A 17,849-nucleotide genomic window follows, 5' to 3' on the forward strand; every position below is an offset into this window, starting at 1 on the left:
AGAAAAATGAGAAACTATCTTCAACTTTGGACAACAACTGGATTAAAAGATTAAAATGGCCAACTGAGGTAAATCTCTTTGGGTAAACCTCTACCATATATACCATACCATACCATACCAACTTTATTTATAAAGCCCTTTAAAAACAACCACAGTTGAAGAACAAAGGGCTGTACACCACAAAGAAATACAGGCAAAGGCCAGACTAAAAAAATAACATTTAAAACAGAAGTAGAATACACATTGAAAAAGCAAATACAAATTATTCTAAGAACCATTTGTTAGATAAAAAGCAGTTAAAAAGTTAAAAACAGTTTAAAGTCCCATGCTGGGTTAAAAGCCAGTGACCATGGGCTTAACGTGCAAAGCCAATGGGCCAAAGTCAACAGGGGGGAGCTCACAGGTACCACTAGGTCCAAACACTATTAGTTCCGTCTTCTTTTCATTGAAATTTAAGAAATTTAGGGCCATCCAGGCCTTGATTTAATCAAGACAAGCAAGTAGAAATAATGAAATACCCATTAACGTAACTGAGGCAAAATACGTCACTACGGTCTCGAATTCCAAACGACTCGTTTGGAGTAAGTTTGGAAAAAGGCAAGATGGTTTTATAAAATATGTCCGCCATGCCCCCCATGGTTTGATTTAAAATTTTCAGGACTTACACTACCGTTCAGAAGTTTGGGGTCACATTGAAATGTCCTTATTTTTGAAGGAAAAGCACTGTACTTTTCAATAAGGATAACTTTAAACTAGTCTTAACTTTAAAGAAATACACTCTATACATTGCTAATGTGGTAAATGACTATTCTAGCTGCAAATGTCTGTTTTTTTGGTGCAATATCTACATAGGTGTATAGAGGCCCATTTCCAGCAACTATCACTCCAGTGTTCTAATGGTACAATGTGTTTGCTCATTGGCTCAGAAGGCTAATTGATGATTAGAAAACCCTTGTGCAATCATGTTCACACATCTGAAAACAGTTTAGCTCGTTACAGAAGCTACAAAACTGACCGTCCTTTGAGCAGATTGAGTTTCTGGAGCATCACATTTGTGGGGTCAATTAAACGCTCAAAATGGCCAGAAAAAGAGAACTTTCATCTGAAACTCGACAGTCTATTCTTGTTCTTAGAAATGAAGGCTATTACACAAAATTGTTTGGGTGGCCCCAAACTTTTGAACGGTAGTGCACGTGGATCCCAAATACACAAAAACAGGTACCAACAGGTTAGAAACGTTGGTTTTGCACAATAGGACCCCTTTAAACACCACTACACTGCTGCTATAATAAAGTGATTAAAATGTCATAGACTATAGACTTTATTTTTTTGTGCAAAAGTATGCCATCTTATTTATGTCACATTGTCTTTTTTTTTTTTTTACCCCTTTTGTTCCACTGCAGATGCTTCCTATATCCCAGGCTCACGGTCACATTCTGGGATATGAATGGACACTGTCCAAACACGGCAATGATGAATTCTTCAATGTTTCCACAGCCGAGCCGATGGGCTGGCTGGTATGCCATGAGATGCAATGCTACCTCAATTTGTCTTTAAAGAATGTAACGTCGGTCAATATATCGGCCTACAACGCCCAAGGTTCTACGGAGCCTTCTTACCTTGCCCTCCCAACAACAGGTACTCTATGTTCTGTGCAGATTGTCATAAAAGTTGCTATTTATTTGATTTGAAATTGTGGCGGGTGCTCCACATAATAGATCAAAAACAGGGTGAGACAGTCAGCCTCTTGCACATAGAGATCCTGCTAAGTTGACACATAGGAACAGATGATACCACATTTACTTCACACAGAAATCGGTGAAGTGGCATTCCAAATTTAGAATTTTAATTCAATTAATCTGAAGAGTTGTAATTTGGGCGGCACAGTGGAACAGGGGTTAGTGCGTGTGCCTCACAAAACTAAGCTTCCTGGGTTTGATCCCCGAGCTCGGGGTCTTTCTGTGTGGAGTTTCCACGTTCTCCCCGTGACTGCGTGGGTTCCCTCCGGATACACCGGCTTCCTCCCACCAGTCATACCAAAGACTATAAAAATGGGAGCCATTACCTCACTGCTTGGCACTCAGCATCAAGGGTTGGAATTGGGGGTTAAATCACCAAAAATGATTCCCGGGCGTGGCGCCGCTGCTGCCCACTGCTCCCCACTGCTCCCCTCACCTCCCAGGGTGTGATATAGGGGGATGGGTCAAATGCAGAGGATACATTTCACCACACCTCGTGTGTGTGTGACAGTACTTTAACTTAACTTTAACTTAACAAAGACATGCACCTGGGGATAGGTTGATTGGCAACACTAAATTGGCCCTAGTGTGTGAATGTTGTCTATCTATTTGTGTTGAGGTGGCGACTTGTCCACACTGCAAAAAGTCAGTGTTCAAAAACAAGAAAACATTTTTTTATTTGCACTAAGCCAAATTATCTGCCAATAGAACAAAAAAATTTTGCTTGTCAAGACTTTCCAAAACAAATACCGTATTTTTCGGACTATAAGTCGCAGTTTTTTTCATAGTTTGGCCAGGGGGGTGCGACTTATACTCAGGAGCGACTTATGTGTGAAATTATTAACACATTACCGTAAAATATCAAATAATATTATTTAGCTCATTCACGTAAGAGACTAGACGTATAAGATTTCATGGGATTTAGCGATTAGGAGTGACAGATTGTTTGGTAAACGTATAGCATGTTCTATATGTTATAGTTATTTGAATGACTCTTACCATAATATTACATACCAGGCACGTTCTCAGTTGGTTATTTATGCCTCATATAACGTACACTTATTCAGCCTGTTGTTCACTATTCTTTATTTATTTTAAATTGCCTTTCAAATGTCTATTCTTGGTGTTGGCTTTTATCAAATAAATTTCCCCAAAAAATGTGACTTATACTCCAGTGTGACTTATATATGTTTTTTTCCTTCTTTATTATGCATTTTCGGCCGGTGCGACTTATACTCCGGAGCGACTTATAGTCCGAAAAATACGGTAAAATTAGCTAACCTCATTGAACCCAAAAATACCTTAAAATAAGTATATCCTCACTAATAACAACGGTACTACTATATGAGTACATATTTTCTATTATTTCATTGAAAATAAAACAGCAAAGTCCATTTGGCTGTCATCTGTTTTTATATGAGACACAATTGTGTCAAAGTCATGATTTTTTTTTTTTTCATGCTTGAAATAAGAAATTATTACTTTAAAAAAGTAGTTTCATACTTGTGAGTGTTGATGACACAGCTTTGCAACAGTTGATATTCTAGTTTCAAGCATGTTTTACTCAATATAGGTCATAAAATCTCAGCAACAAGCTGTAATATCTTCCAGAGATCATTTAGGACCAAAACCCTTAAAACAAGTAAAACACTCTAACATAAAATCTGCTTAGTGAGAAGAATTATCTTATTAGACAGAAAATAAGCAAATATCACCCTTATTTGAGATATTTAATCTTACTTGGATTTTTTTTTGCCTTTGACTCTGACAGCCCTAATTTATGTATATATGTTTATTTATTTGTTGGTGTTATAGATTAAGCACAGAAAGTAAACAAAGAAATGTGTTGGTAATTGCTATGAAACGAAAAAGGGATAGGATCAAAAACGTTTTGGGTTGTATGTTGCACTGAAACTGGAAATATACGATGTACCATATTGTAACTGTATGCATGATTGAAATAAACTCATACCGTACAAATTTATGGAATTCAATTTAAATTTGGGGGACAAAATACTTCTAAGCTTGATTGTGGTTACATTGGTATGATCTAACGCTTCCTATATATTAAACTATAATCTTGGTTTGACCTTTTGTTTTGGTAAAGAAAGAACGCCAAAGCACGCCATTGATGTCACGATCAATACGGAGAACCTCACCGTCTTGTGGGATCTGCGCTCTCAGCGCCCTGACATCAACTCAATCAAGGAGTATGTGGTGCAATACAAACAAGCAGGACGCCATCTCGGCCAAGGATTTGACTGGATGAGAGTGAACAAAAGCCATGGTACTGCAACATTTAGAGGTGTGTCATTTGCATTATCAGTAATTTGCATTGAATATATTAGTATTATATTAGTACAAACCCCAAAACCAGTGAAGTTGGCACGTTGTGTAAATGGTAAATAAAAACAGAATACGATGATTTGCAAATCTCTTTCAACCTATATTCAATTGAATAGACTGCAAAGACAAGATATTTAACGTTTGAACTGGAAAACTTTGTTATTTTTTGCAAATATTAGCTCATTTGGAATTCGATGCCTGCAACATGTTTCAAAAAAGTGGCAAAGAAGACTGAGAAAGTTGAGGAATGCTCATCAAACACTTATTTGGAACATCCCACAGGTGAACAGGCTAATTGGGAACAGGTGGGTGCCATGGTTTGGTATAAAAGCAGCTTCCATGAAATGCTCAGTCATTCACAAACAAGGATGGGGCGAGGGTCACCACTTTGTGTCAGAATAATTGTATCTAAGCTATCACAAAACGTTGTGTTGCCATGAGTTCCCAGCTGTCTTTTATCCTACCAAGCAGAAGGCTTGTAAAACTCCACTGTGTACGATGGGAAGCGACATGAAGGCGTCGGTTTCTTTGATGTATTGTAATCCACAGGAAGATTTTGTCTTTACCTGAGAACTACAAAGCGGAGAGGAGGCAGGGCCTGACCTCCCTCCAGGCACCTTTTCTTTGAACTGTTTTACGACCTTTTCTTTTAACTGTTTTGTAATCAAAGGCGATGGCTGCTTACGACCCCCCTCCCTTAGAAACAGCTGTCGCCATGTAATCAGGGAAAGTCCAAATAAAAGAGGAGGCGTACAATCTTTCGTCAGAGCGTGGGACGACACTGTGCAAGGGTACAGTGTCTACATGTTTCTCCTCAATTGAGCTAAATTGAATTCTGTCTGTTTAATTCCTTGCGTCTTGTCTTGTTTAATAGATGTCATCAGTGTTTGAACCTGACACTTTGTTAACAAATGTGTGAGCAAATTGTCCCAACAGTTTAAGAACAACATTTCTCAACGAGCTATTGTAAGGAATTTAGGGATTTCACCATCTACGGTCCGTAATATCATCACAAGTTTCAGAGAATCTAGAGAAATGACTGCACGTAATATTGAATGCCCGTGACCTTGGATCCCTCAGGCGGATCCAAGCGACATTGGTGTGTAAAGGATATCACCACATGGGCTCAGGAACATTTCAGAAAACCATTATCAGTAGCTAAAGTTAGTCGCTACATCTGAAAGTGCTAGTTAAAACTCTACTATGCAAAGCCAAAGCCATTTATCAACAACACCCAGAAACGCTGCCGGCTTCGCTGGGCCCAAACTTTTCTGAGATGGACTGATGCAAAGTGGAAAAGTGTTCTGTGGTCTGACGAGTCCACATTTCAAATTGTTTTTTGAAACAAAGAGGAAAATAACTTCAACGTGCCAACTTCATTGGTTTTGGGTTTTGTAAAGCAAAAAATAACTCTGGCTGGTGTCTCATTCTTTAGGTCATTTTGAAAAGTACACGCCTTACCAGGTGTCGCTGTTCAAAGTGACACCCAATGGACAAAGCCAACATTTTTCCTCTGTTATTGGATATTCCCATCAAGGAAGTAGGTATCAGTACAATAATAATCAGTGTTTCAAAACAAAATATGTATTTATTTGGTTGTTGTTGTTTTGTTTCCCCCTCAGCTCCCTCCAAAGGGCCTTCTTTTAAAATTAGCTCCATTGCTGCCACGCGTGTGACGCTGGTGTGGGAGCCTGTTCCACTGGCCATGCAGAGGGGGCTGATACTCTACTACCAAATAGGTATCCAGGGACAAATGGGTAAGCAGTAATAGAATACACCCAAATTCAACTCAGTAAGTTGTAGCATATCGTAAATTCTCCAATTACATTAACTTTAATAATGGTAGGACCACCAGAAACATTGTTATAACAGCCGTGAAGAGCAAACTGCTCAGCCGGCATTTATAGCGCTAATGAGTTAATAAACCACCGTGCGGCAAGTGTAACACCTTATAAATTGGTGTTAAAGCGCATGCAGAGACAGCAGGGACGTGCGGTGACCTTCACACCACTGAAGACATTGATGCCAATGGAATTTTTTTTTTGTATTAATCTGCAGTAATCACGGTTAATACAGGTTGCTCATTAAGATGATAAGAAAAAGATGGGCGTAATGTACTTTCATAAAAAGGTAATCGAGTACTTCTTTGTCTCGTTTATCTGTTTTGATAAAAAAAACTTTATGTCAAAGAGCAATAACATCAAAAAAATGATTTGATTTTGATTTGGTCAGTGTATGTTTTGGTCATTTAATTTTCGTATCGTGAATGGACATTGAAAACCAAAAAGTGTTTATTTGAATTTTGTTTTAGAAAACAAAAAAGAAAATTGAAAAAGAAAGCGTTTTTTTTTTTTCATGTCAAAGAGCAATAACATCCAAAAAATGGTTTGATTTTGATTTTACATTACATATAACAAAAATATACATTCCGAGTAAACAGAAACAGAAAATGATACTAAAACTGATATTTTTTCATTTTCTGACACCGGACGTTCTCATTTTATATATGTAGAAAATAAGAGTAACAATAAGTGTAAACAGGGATAGTTGTCACGTTGTGTTAATGGTAAATAAAAACACAATACAATGATTTGCAAATCCTTTTATACTTATATTCAATTGAGTAGACTGCAACTGCAACTGAGAAACTTTATTTTTTGCAAATATTAGCTCATTTGGAAATTGATGTCTGCAACATGTTTCAAAAAAAGCTGGCACAAGTGGCAAAAAAAATTGAGAATGTTGAGGAATGCTCACCAAACACTTATTTGGAACATCCCACAGGTGAACAGGCTAATTGGGAACAGGTGGGTGCCATGATTGGGTGTAAAAGCAGCTTCCATGAAATGCTCAGTCATTCACAAACAAGGATGGGGCGAGGGTCAACTCTTTGTGAACAAATGCGTGAGCAAATTGTTGAACAGTTTAAGAACAACATTTCTCAACCAGCTATTGCAAGGAATTTAGGGATTTCACCATCTACGGTCCATAGAATCTGGAGAAGTCACTGCACGTAAGCGGTAAATGTTAAATACCCATGACCTTCGACCTTTGACTGCATCAAAAACCGACATCAGTGTGTAAAGGATATCACCACAAGGGCTCAGGAACACTTCAGAAAACCACTGTCAGTAACTACAGTCTGTCGCTACATCTCTAAGTGCAAGTTAAAACTCTATTATGCAAAGCCAAAGCCATTTATCAACAACACCCAGAAACACCACCGGCTTCGCTGGGCCCGAGCTCATCTAAGATGGACTGGCGCAAAGTGGAAAAGTGTTCTGTGGTCTGATGAGTCCACATTTCAAATAGTTTTTGGAAACTTTGGACCTTGTGACCTCCGGAGATATATAGGTGCAAAGTTCAAAAGCCAGCATCTGTGATGGTATGGGGGTGTATTAGTGCCCAAGGCATGGGTAACTTACACATCTGTGAAGGCACCATTAATGCTGAAAAGTACATACAGGTTTTGGAGCAACATATGTTGCCATCCAAGCAACGTCTTTTTCATGGACGCCCCTGCTTATTTCAGCAAGACAATGCCAAGCCACATCCTGCACGTGTTACAACAGCGTGGATTCGTAGTAAATGAGTGCGGGTACTAGACTGGCCTGCCTGTAGTCCAGACCTGTCTCCCATTGAAAATGTGTGGTGCATTATGAAGCCTAAAATACCACAACGGAGACCCCCGGACTGTTGAACAACTTAAGCTGTACATCAAGCAAGAATGGGAAAGAATTCCACCTGAAAAGCTTCAAAAATGTGTCTCCTCAGTTCCCAAACGTTTACTGAGTGTTGCTAAAAGGAAAGGCCATGTAACACAGTGGTAAAAATGCCCCTGTGACAACTTTTTTGCAATGTGTTGCTGCCATTAAATTCTAAGTTAATGATTATTTGCAAAAAAAATGAAGTTTCTCAGTGTAAACATTAAATATCTTGTCTTTGCAGTCTATTCAATTGAATATAAGTTGAAAAGGATTTGCAAATCATTGTATTCTGTTTTTATTTACCGTTTACACAATGTGCCGACTTCACTGGTTCTGGGTTTTGTCGATAAATCTGCTGGGTCGGACAACTCCTTAGTCTTCAAATGGAGCTACTGCTGTTTTGTGGAGTTTGAGTTTGAGTTTGAGTTTATTTCGAACATGCAAGCATACAACATGATACATCACAATTTCCAGTTTCTTTTCAACATGTTCGAAAAGGAGTAGGAAGAAGCAGAGCTTATTTAATCCTACCCCTTGTCTTTACATAACAGTTGCAAAACTTTTTGTTCACTTCCTGTTCACAATTTTTTCACAATAAACTCCATAAGTAATTACAATAAAAATAAATGAATAAATAATAGTAAGAATTTAATAATAATAATTGGTGAAGTAAGTCATATTTCATATGATGAGATAAGTAAGATTACTTTAAGAATGAATGAATGGATGGATGAAATAAATTGAGAATGTTTGTCATGGTTCTTCTTCATTGTACTTTGTAAACACTTTAAGTTTGAAGAGTTTCTTGAAGTGTATCATATTAGTACATTGTTTGATTGCTTTGCTTAATCCATTCCATAATTTAATTCCACATATTGATATACTGAAGGTCTTAAGTGTTGTACGTGCAAACAAATGTTTTAAATTACGTTTTTCTCTAAGATTATATTTCTCCTCTTTTTTTGAGAAGAATTGTTGTATATTCTTGGGTAGCAGTTTATAGTTTGCTTTGTGCATAATTTTAGCTGTTTGCAAATTCACTATGTCGTGGAATTTCAGTATTTTTGATTCAATAAATAAAGGGTTTGTATGTTCTCTATATCCAACATTATGTATTATTCTAACTGATCTTTTTTGTAACACCGTTAATGAATGAAGTGTACTTTTGTAATTATTTCCCCATATTTCTGCACAGTAGCTCAGATATGGTAACACTAGTGAGCAGTAGAGAATATGAAGGGATTTTTGGTCTAGAACATGTTTTGCTTTATTCATTATTGACGTGTTTCTTGCAACTTTATGTTGTATATTTTTTACGTGAGATTTCCAGTTCAATTTATCATCAATCATTATACCTAGAAATTTGGTTTCGTTTACTCTTTCAATTTCTATTCCGTCTATTTGTATTTGTGTTTGACTTTCTCTTCTACTGTTACCAAATAGCATTATTTTAGTTTTACTAAGATTCAACGATAGTCTGTTTTTGTCAAACCATCTTTTTAATTTGTTAATTTCTTCTGTTATTATTTGTATTATCTCCTGTGTGTTCTCTCCTGAACAAAACGCTGTTGTATCATCCGCAAATAATACTAACTTTAAATCTTTTGTAACTTTACAAATGTCATTTATATAGAGATTGAATAATTTAGGTCCTAGTATTGATCCCTGAGGTACACCACAGGATATATTTAGCGTTGTAGACGTGTGTTAACAAAAGTCTCTCTGTCATTTTTACTTGAATTAATTGACCGTATCTCTTCCCCTTAAGCAGTGTACAATGTGACAAACTCGCCTCAGGATACAAGTGAGACTTTTGAGCTGCGAGATCTGAATCCAGATCAGGAGTATGAAGTGTGGATCAAGGCTGTGACTGAGGCCGGGCCGGGACCAGAGGTCATGGCAAGGTTCAAAACAGAACAAGAAGAGCAACTTAAATCCCAAAGTAAATGTTATTTGTTGTTGAAATTATGGTATACAGTCGTGGTCAAAAGTTGACATACACTTGGAAAGAACATAATGTCATGGCTGTCTTGAGTCTCCAATTATTTCTACAACTCTTTTTTTTTGTGATAGAGTGATTGGAGCACATACTTGTTGGTCACAAAAAACATTCGTGAAGTTTGGTTCTTTTATGAATTTATTATGGTTCTACTGAAAATGTGACCAAATCTGCTGGGTCAAAAGTATACATACAGCAATGTTAATATTTGCTGACATGTCCCTTGGCAAGTTTCACTGCAATAAGGCACTTTTGGTAGCCATCCACAAGCTTCTGGTTGAAATTTTTGACCACTCCTCTTGACAAAATTGGTGCAGTTCAGCTAAATGTGTTGGTTTTCTGACATGGACTTGTTTCTTCAGCATTGTCCACATATCAGGACTTTGGGAAGGCCATTTCAAAACCTTAATTCTAGCCTGATTTAGCCATCCCTTTACCACTTTTGACATGTGTTAGGGGTCATTGTCCCTTTGGAACACCCAACTGCGCCCAAGACCCAACCTCCGGGCTGATGATTTTAGCTTGTCCTGAAAAATTTGGAGGTAATCCTCCTTTTTCATTGTCCCATTTACTCTCTGTAAAGCACCAGTTGCATTGGCAGCAAAACAGGCCCAGAGCATAATACTACCACCACCATGCTTGACGGTAGGGATGGTGTTCCTGGGATTAAAGGCCTCACCTTTTCTCCTCCAAACGTATTGCTGGGTATTGTGGCCAAACAGCTCAATTTTTGTTTCATCTGACATCACATGGACAAAGATAAGACCTTCTGGAGGAAAGTTCTGTAAACTTTTGACCACGACTGTAAGTCAGATATGACATGTTGGTCACCAAGCTCCTTCTTTCTTCCACAGGGCTCATATTAACACTCCTGCTCCCAGTGTGTTTTCTGATCATATTAGGTGGTATTCTGGTTTCCCTGAGGTGCGGTATATTTATTTATACAAACCCTGTTCCCATAGGAGTTGGGAAATTGTGTTAGATGTAAATATAAACGGAATACAATGATTTGCAAATCATTTTCAACCCATATTCAGTTGAATATGCTACAAAGACAACATATTTGATGTTCAAACTGATAAACTTTTTTTTTTGTGCCAATAATCATTAACTTTGGAATTTGATGCCAGCAACACGTGACAAAGAAGTTGGGAAAGGTGGCAATAAATACTGATAAAGTTGAGGAGTGCTCATCAAACACTTATTTGGAACATCCCACAGGTGAACAGGCTAATTGGGAACAGGTGGGTGCCATGATTGGGTATAAAAGCCGCTTCCATGAAATGCTCAGTCATTCACAAACAAGGATGGGGCGAGGGTCACCACTTTGTCAACAAATGCGTGAGCAAATTGTTGAACAGTTTAAGAAAAACCTTTCTCAACCAGCTATTGCAAGGAATTTAGGGATTTCACCATCTACGGTCCGTAATATCATCAAAGGGTTCAGAGAATCTGGAGAAATCACTGCACGTAAGCAGCTAAGCCCGTGACCTTTGATCCCTCAGGCTGTACTGCATCAACAAGTGACATCAGTGTGTAAGGGATATCACCACATGGGCTCAGGAACACTTCAGAAACCCACTGTCAGTAACTACAGTTGGTCGCTACATCTGTAAGTGCAAGTTAAAACTCTCCTATGCAAGGCGAAAACCGTTAATCAACAACACCCAAAAAACGCCGTCGGCTTCGCTGGGCCTGAGCTCATCTAAGATGGACTGATGCAAAGTGGAAAAGTGTTCTGTGGTCTGACGAGTCCACATTTCAAATTGTTTTTGGAAACTGTGGACGTTGTGTCCTCCGGACCAAAGAGGAAAAGAACCATCCGGATTGTTTTAGGTGCAAAGTTGAAAAGCCAGCATCTGTGATAGTATGGGGGTGTATTAGTGTCCAAAGCATAGGTAACTTACTCATCTGTGAAGGCACCATTAATACTGAAAGGTACATACAGGTTTTGGAGCAACATAAGTTGCCATCTAAGCAACGTTATCATGGACGCCCCTGCTTATTTCAGCAAGACAATGCCAAGCCACGTGTTACATCAACGTGGCTTCATAGTAAAAGAGTGCGGGTACTAGACTGGCCTGCCTGTAGTCCAGACCTGTCTCCCATTGAAAATGTGTGGCGCATTATGAAGTCTAAAATACCACAACGGAGACCCCCGGACTGTTGAACCACTTAAGCTGTACATCAAGCAAGAATGGGAAAGAATTCCACCTGAGAAGCTTCAAAAATGTGTCTCCTCAGTTCCCAAACGTTTACTGAGTGTTGTTAAAAGGAAAGGCCATGTAACACAGTGGTGAACATGCCCTTTCCCAACTACTTTGGCACGTGTTGCAGCCATGAAATTCTAAGTTAATTATTATTTGCAAAAAAAAAAAAAAGTTTATGAGTTTGAACATCAAATATGTTGTCTTTGTGGTGCATTCAATTGAATATGGGTTGAAAATGATTTGCAAATCATTGTATTCCGTTTATATTTACATCTAACACAATTTCCCAACTCATATGGAAACAGGGTTTGTATCTAAATAAACTAGACTTACCTCTCAATGGTTTCAGCAACAATAATAACAACAAAACCTACTCTCATGTCAAGTTTTTGCAGAGGAGCTGGCAAAGTGTGTGTGTGTTTAAATGAAAGGATTCCAGATGCGTACAACAGCGGCATCTTCAAATTGATGAAGGAGCAGGTGGGTGTAATTCCGGTACTGTAAATATTGCGTCATTCCAGTTCAAATATGTGTGATGATCCCTGCAGATGGATGACCGTTTGGTTTGGATCGGTAACGACATCTGTGAACCACACCCCACCATATCCGTTTTGGAGGTCGTGGCAATCAAAGAGCCAGCGTGTGGGGAATACTCCGATTCCGAGGACCTAAATACGAAACCGGCAACAAAGTCGAAGCAGCGTGATGGAAAAGATTACAGCAAAAGGGTGGACTCTGACCAGGAAAAGGGGGCAAGTGAGCTCGTCAACAGGGAAGACTCTTGGAATTCAGATGAAGAAGATGATGTCACATTAGGTTATGAAAAGCATTTCATGCCGACTACTGTGGAAATGCTGGAGAGTTGATCCCACATCAGGGCAAGAAAAAAACTCAACCCAATGGGATACAATGAGAAACCTTGGAGGGGAGCAGGGGCGCCGCTAGGGATTTTGGGCCCCATGAAAATAATCTTTACAGGGCCCCCTGTATTATAATTTCATCATCATTAGGGGCCTCTCTGGGACCCCCTCCATCATGGGCCCCTAGAGTCCGTCTCCTTTAATAATGTCAAGGGTTTCCAAATTCATGCGCAATTTCTGACTGTTGCACATAAAAAAGAATGTACATACAATTAAGTTGAAAGCATAATCAACCACCAAGAACATATGGTAGGAAAGTAGTCATTTCCCAAAAATTGGAAACTCTTGCATCTTTGAATTTTGCAAAAAAACAAAACAGAACATTTTTTGTATGGAATATTAATCTATAATTCTGCACTCGAGATGCCTCTAAACCTCTTGGGCAATTTTGTGTTTGTATAAAGAGTTCGGTTTGTGTTTTTTAACCCAAGATGTTGAAAGAACCATATTACACCAAAAATAAAAAAATAAAAATCTGTGGAGCCGCAAAATATTAAAAGCCTTATAGAAGTGTTATAATGAAGGCAACACATGGTGTAAGTGCCTATATTAGCCTACTCTCAAAATGACTTTAAAAGTCTTATATAAGTGTTATAATGAAGGCAACACGTGATGTAAGTGTCCATATTAGCTATATTAGCCTACTATCGAAATTACTTTAAGTGTTATAATGAGGGCAACACATGGTGTAAGTGTCTATATTAGCCTACTATCAAAATGACTTTAAAAGTCTTATATAAGTGTAATAATGAAGGCAACACATGACTTAAGTGTCTATGTTAGCTATATTAGCCTACTATCAAAATGACTAAAAGTCTTATATTAGTGTTATAATGAAGGCAACACATGATGTAAGTGTCTATATTAGCTATATTAGCCTACTATCAAAATGACTTTAAAAGTCTTATATAAGTGTTATAATGAGGGCAACACATGGCATAAGTGTCTATATTAGCTATATTAGCCTACTATCAAAATGACTTTAAAAGTCTTATATTAGTGTTATAATGAAGGCAACACATGATGTAAGTGTCTATATTAGCTATATTAGCCTACTATCAAAATGACTTTAAAATTCTTATATAAGTGTTATAATAAGGGCAACACATGGCATAAGTGTCTATATTAGCTATGTTAGCCTACTATCAAAATGACTTTAAAAGTCTTATATAAGTGTTATAATGACGGCAACACATGGCATAAGTGTCTATATTAGCCTACTATCAAAATTACTTTAAAAGTCTTATATAAGTGTTATAATGAAGTTAACACATAATGTAAGTGTCTATATTAGCTATATTAGCCTACTATCAAAATGACTTTAAAAATCTTATATATGTTATAATGAAGGCAACACATGATGTAAGTGTCTATATCAGCTATATTAGCCTACTATCAAAGGCTGACGCAAATCTTCGTTGACAGAAATGTTGCATTTCAATTTTTATTCTACACATTTTTGAAACATTGGAAATCATTAGGAAAATGGAGGCTTCTCAGAGGATGACATAACTCCTGGAAATGACCAAAGGTATAGATGTGTGTGTCCAAGTTTAAGGAAATCTTCTTCGAATGGATTTATTACAATCTTTGCAAGCCTGGTAATGTTTGCTGTGGTCTGGAACAACATGGCACACAAATAACTATGAGAAATGCAGCCAATATTACATACAGATAATGTGTCATGAGACGTAAATATAAATTAAATACACAGAGGACATAAGTGAAGGAAATTAAATGAGCTCAAATATACCTACAAACGAGACATAATGATGCAATATGTACATGCAGTTAGCCTAAATAGCATGTTAGCATCGATTAGCTTGCAGTCATGGATTGACCGAAAATGCCTGATAAGCACTCCAGCAAATCAATAAAATCAACAAAGCTCACCTTTGTGCATTCTCGCACAGCATAAAACGTTTGGTGGACAAAATGAGACAAAGAAGGAGTGGCATAAAACACGTCTTTCCGTGGCAGAATCGGAGAAAGTTGTACATGTAAACAAACTACGGTGAGTTCAAGGATCACTGAAATTAGTAGGACAAAACGGTGCTTGCCAAATCCTCTCATCAGTGAAGCATGAATAACATAAACAGTGGGGTTTATAACAATTAGGAAGGTTTGTTCTACTACAGAAAATATATTAAAACAACAATTTATTTATTTTTCCTCATCATTTTCCGTTTTCACACATCTCTGAAAGAGGTCCAGGGGGTCACTGGGGCGGCGCTAAAGAGCCGCATGTGGATCTAGAGCAGGGGTCACCAACGCGGTGCCCGCGGGCACCAGGTCGCCCGTAAGGACCAGATGAGTCGCCCGCGGGCCTGTTCTAAAAAAAAAAATTTTTTTTTTTAAATAAAAAAAAAAAAAAAAAAAAATTTTTTTTTTTTTTTAAATTAAATCTATATAGAAAAAACACAAGATACACTTTCAATCAGTGCATCAACCCAAACAACCTCCCCCATGCACACTCATCCACACCCACTCACACAAAAGGGGTTATTTCTTTCTGCTACCAATATTCTGGTTCCCACAACATAGACAACACATCTGCAAGGGACACAGTCCCTGAAGCACACCTGATTGTATAGGCTGCTGGTCCACTAACATTTTCATTAATTACTATTTTTTATGTAATTATTTTTATATTGTTTTACTTTCTTTTCTATCCCAAGAAAATGTTTTTTATTTATTTATCTTATTTTATTTTTTAAAAAAGGGCCTTATCTTCAACAGACCAGGTTGTCAATGAAATTAGATTTGTTTAAAGGGTTTTTTAAACCAGGCCCAGTCCAGATAATGTCCAAGTCGGACTCAGCAACACACACCTTCATTCATGTACACAGAAAAAAATTAGGGAACACAACAGATTGCATATAATTTATAAACAAAATTACATTTTCAAAATAACACAACAACAGATATCATATAATCTATAAACATAATTATACTTTCAAAATAAGCCTTTGAGGACTTCTCATCTTTTTTTTAATGTTTTTTGGCATCATTATCGTTTTCAACCATGTAACTTTCTAAAGTTAGAAAATACTGAATAAATGTTTTAAAGAAAGTAATACTAAGTGAATATCTGTTTTTGGCCTTAAAAATAAACATTTTACCGAGTACTATAATTAAATTGACTAAATCATGATTGTCAATGAACTCTCCTAAAATAACAGAAACCACATCAAGCTTCATAAACAAACCAATCCTTAAACACATTTTTTCAACTTCCACCCAAAACAAAGACACAATATGACAATACCAAAACAAATGCAGGGTGGATTCAGGCTCCTGACAACAAAATCGGCAATCATCTGACTCTGTCATATTCCATAATTTTAACATTTTCCCTGTGGGTAAGAAGTTATAAATAATTTTAATTTGAAAATAACGATTTTGCACATCGATAGTGGTTTTATAGATTAGTTTGAATATGGCATCCCATGGCAACGGGCAGTCAAAAAAGTCCTTCCATTTTCCATTTGTGTTGTATGAGGCAGCCTTCAAAGATTTCTTTATTAAATAAAAAATTATATATTTTTCCATTTATTTTTGTTCCTTTTTGCCAACTAGAATTTCTTATTAGAGGTTTACAAACTAATAATTTAGTAGTTCCATAATTAATTATTTGTTTCCATCTTTTCCCAATTACTCCAGTTAGTTGATCAAATGAAAAGCTTGAGCAAGCGTCACCATACATAGCTCTAAATTCATCATACTTCATCATTTTACCATTCTCATTGATAATATCATTGACAAAAATGATTCCTCTTTCAAACATATTTTTCCAAAAGAAAGGCTTTCCATCTATTACAATATTAGAGTTCATCCATATTAACTGCTGCAAAATATCGTCTCTTTTTTCTGGCACATAAAGTTTAAAACACCACTATGAGTGGATTGTTTCCTTTATGAACCCCGCCATGTTTCCCAGCAGACTCTCTAGGAGGGGATCACTTGTAAAAAAGGATACAATTTATTTTGATACAGTACATGTTTTTTGTCCAACAGGACATTTGTGTACCACTCAATGTTTAAATACATCTTTGGAACAATTTATGCTTTTAAAGACAGACACATAGCTTCAAGGTTGAGAAGTTTCAGGCCCCCATATTCCTACTCTTTGTACAAAACCTTTCAAACACAGAACACGCCTCACTGATGCACATCTGCAAGACTCACTCAGAGTTGCAGTGTCAAGTTACACACCAGAGTACAACACACTAGTTAACAGCATGCAATGCCAGGCTTCCCACTAACTGACAAAGAAACAGATAACAGATTTGGTGTCCAGTTCAAAGTGTGACATGATTTAAAAATTGGAGAGTTTACTTTTGTATTTTACATGAGTTATTATTTGTACAAACATGGTGCAAAGTAATTCATGATTTGTTAAAAAATGTTAGTGGCTAGCTAGTTAAAATGGGATATTGTGATTTCACAAGACTGTCTTAGAAGTGATCATTTGAAAATGTTCAATTTGAAAAATGTGCACTTAGAGAAAATATAAAAATAAAGTGTTGCATATTGATATGTATCTGTTTCTATATATATCTATTGTGAGAAATCATTAAGATGATCAGTGTTTCCACAAAGATAAATATCATTAATTATTAATAATAACAGAGTTAAAGGTAAATTGAGCAAATTGGCTACTTCTGGCAATTTATTTAAGTGTGTATCAAACTGGTAGCCCTTCGCATTAATCAGTACCCAAGAAGTAGCCCTTGGTTTCAAAAAGGTTGGTGACCCCTGATCTAGAGCCACCGGTTGCTGACCCCCCCGCACTGGAGTATATGAAAAGCAAAAAAACCTGAACACCCTTGACTACGCAACATTGAACTTATATTGCCTTCCTTTTTTTCTTCCCTTTCTTCTGCGGGTTATTTTCCTTATTTTAAGAAAGAATTCTTGAAATGTAA

General features: G+C 37.2%; 1 protein-coding gene across 2 annotated transcripts in view; it reads left to right on the top strand.

Moving 5' to 3' along the window:
* LOC133642825 (leukemia inhibitory factor receptor-like) overlaps positions 1-15,920 on the top strand; it is a 40,841-nt gene extending 24,921 nt beyond the window's left edge. Inside the window, exons 9-16 of one of the 2 annotated variants that reach the window (XM_062037223.1) lie at positions 1,404-1,638; positions 3,847-4,044; positions 5,521-5,625; positions 5,708-5,842; positions 9,561-9,734; positions 10,646-10,715; positions 12,388-12,481; positions 12,550-15,920. In XM_062037223.1, the coding sequence (XP_061893207.1) occupies positions 1,404-1,638; positions 3,847-4,044; positions 5,521-5,625; positions 5,708-5,842; positions 9,561-9,734; positions 10,646-10,715; positions 12,388-12,481; positions 12,550-12,867 (1,329 nt within the window). In that variant the 3' untranslated portion in view covers positions 12,868-15,920. The remainder of the gene's footprint in view (positions 1-1,403; positions 1,639-3,846; positions 4,045-5,520; positions 5,626-5,707; positions 5,843-9,560; positions 9,735-10,645; positions 10,716-12,387; positions 12,482-12,549) is intronic. The other variant, XM_062037224.1, reaches the window with a different exon arrangement.
* The last annotated feature ends 1,929 nt before the right edge of the window (positions 15,921-17,849 follow it).

This window comes from Entelurus aequoreus, linkage group LG25 (genome assembly GCF_033978785.1).
Source record: "Entelurus aequoreus isolate RoL-2023_Sb linkage group LG25, RoL_Eaeq_v1.1, whole genome shotgun sequence".
NCBI classification, from domain to species: Eukaryota; Metazoa; Chordata; class Actinopteri; order Syngnathiformes; family Syngnathidae; genus Entelurus; species Entelurus aequoreus.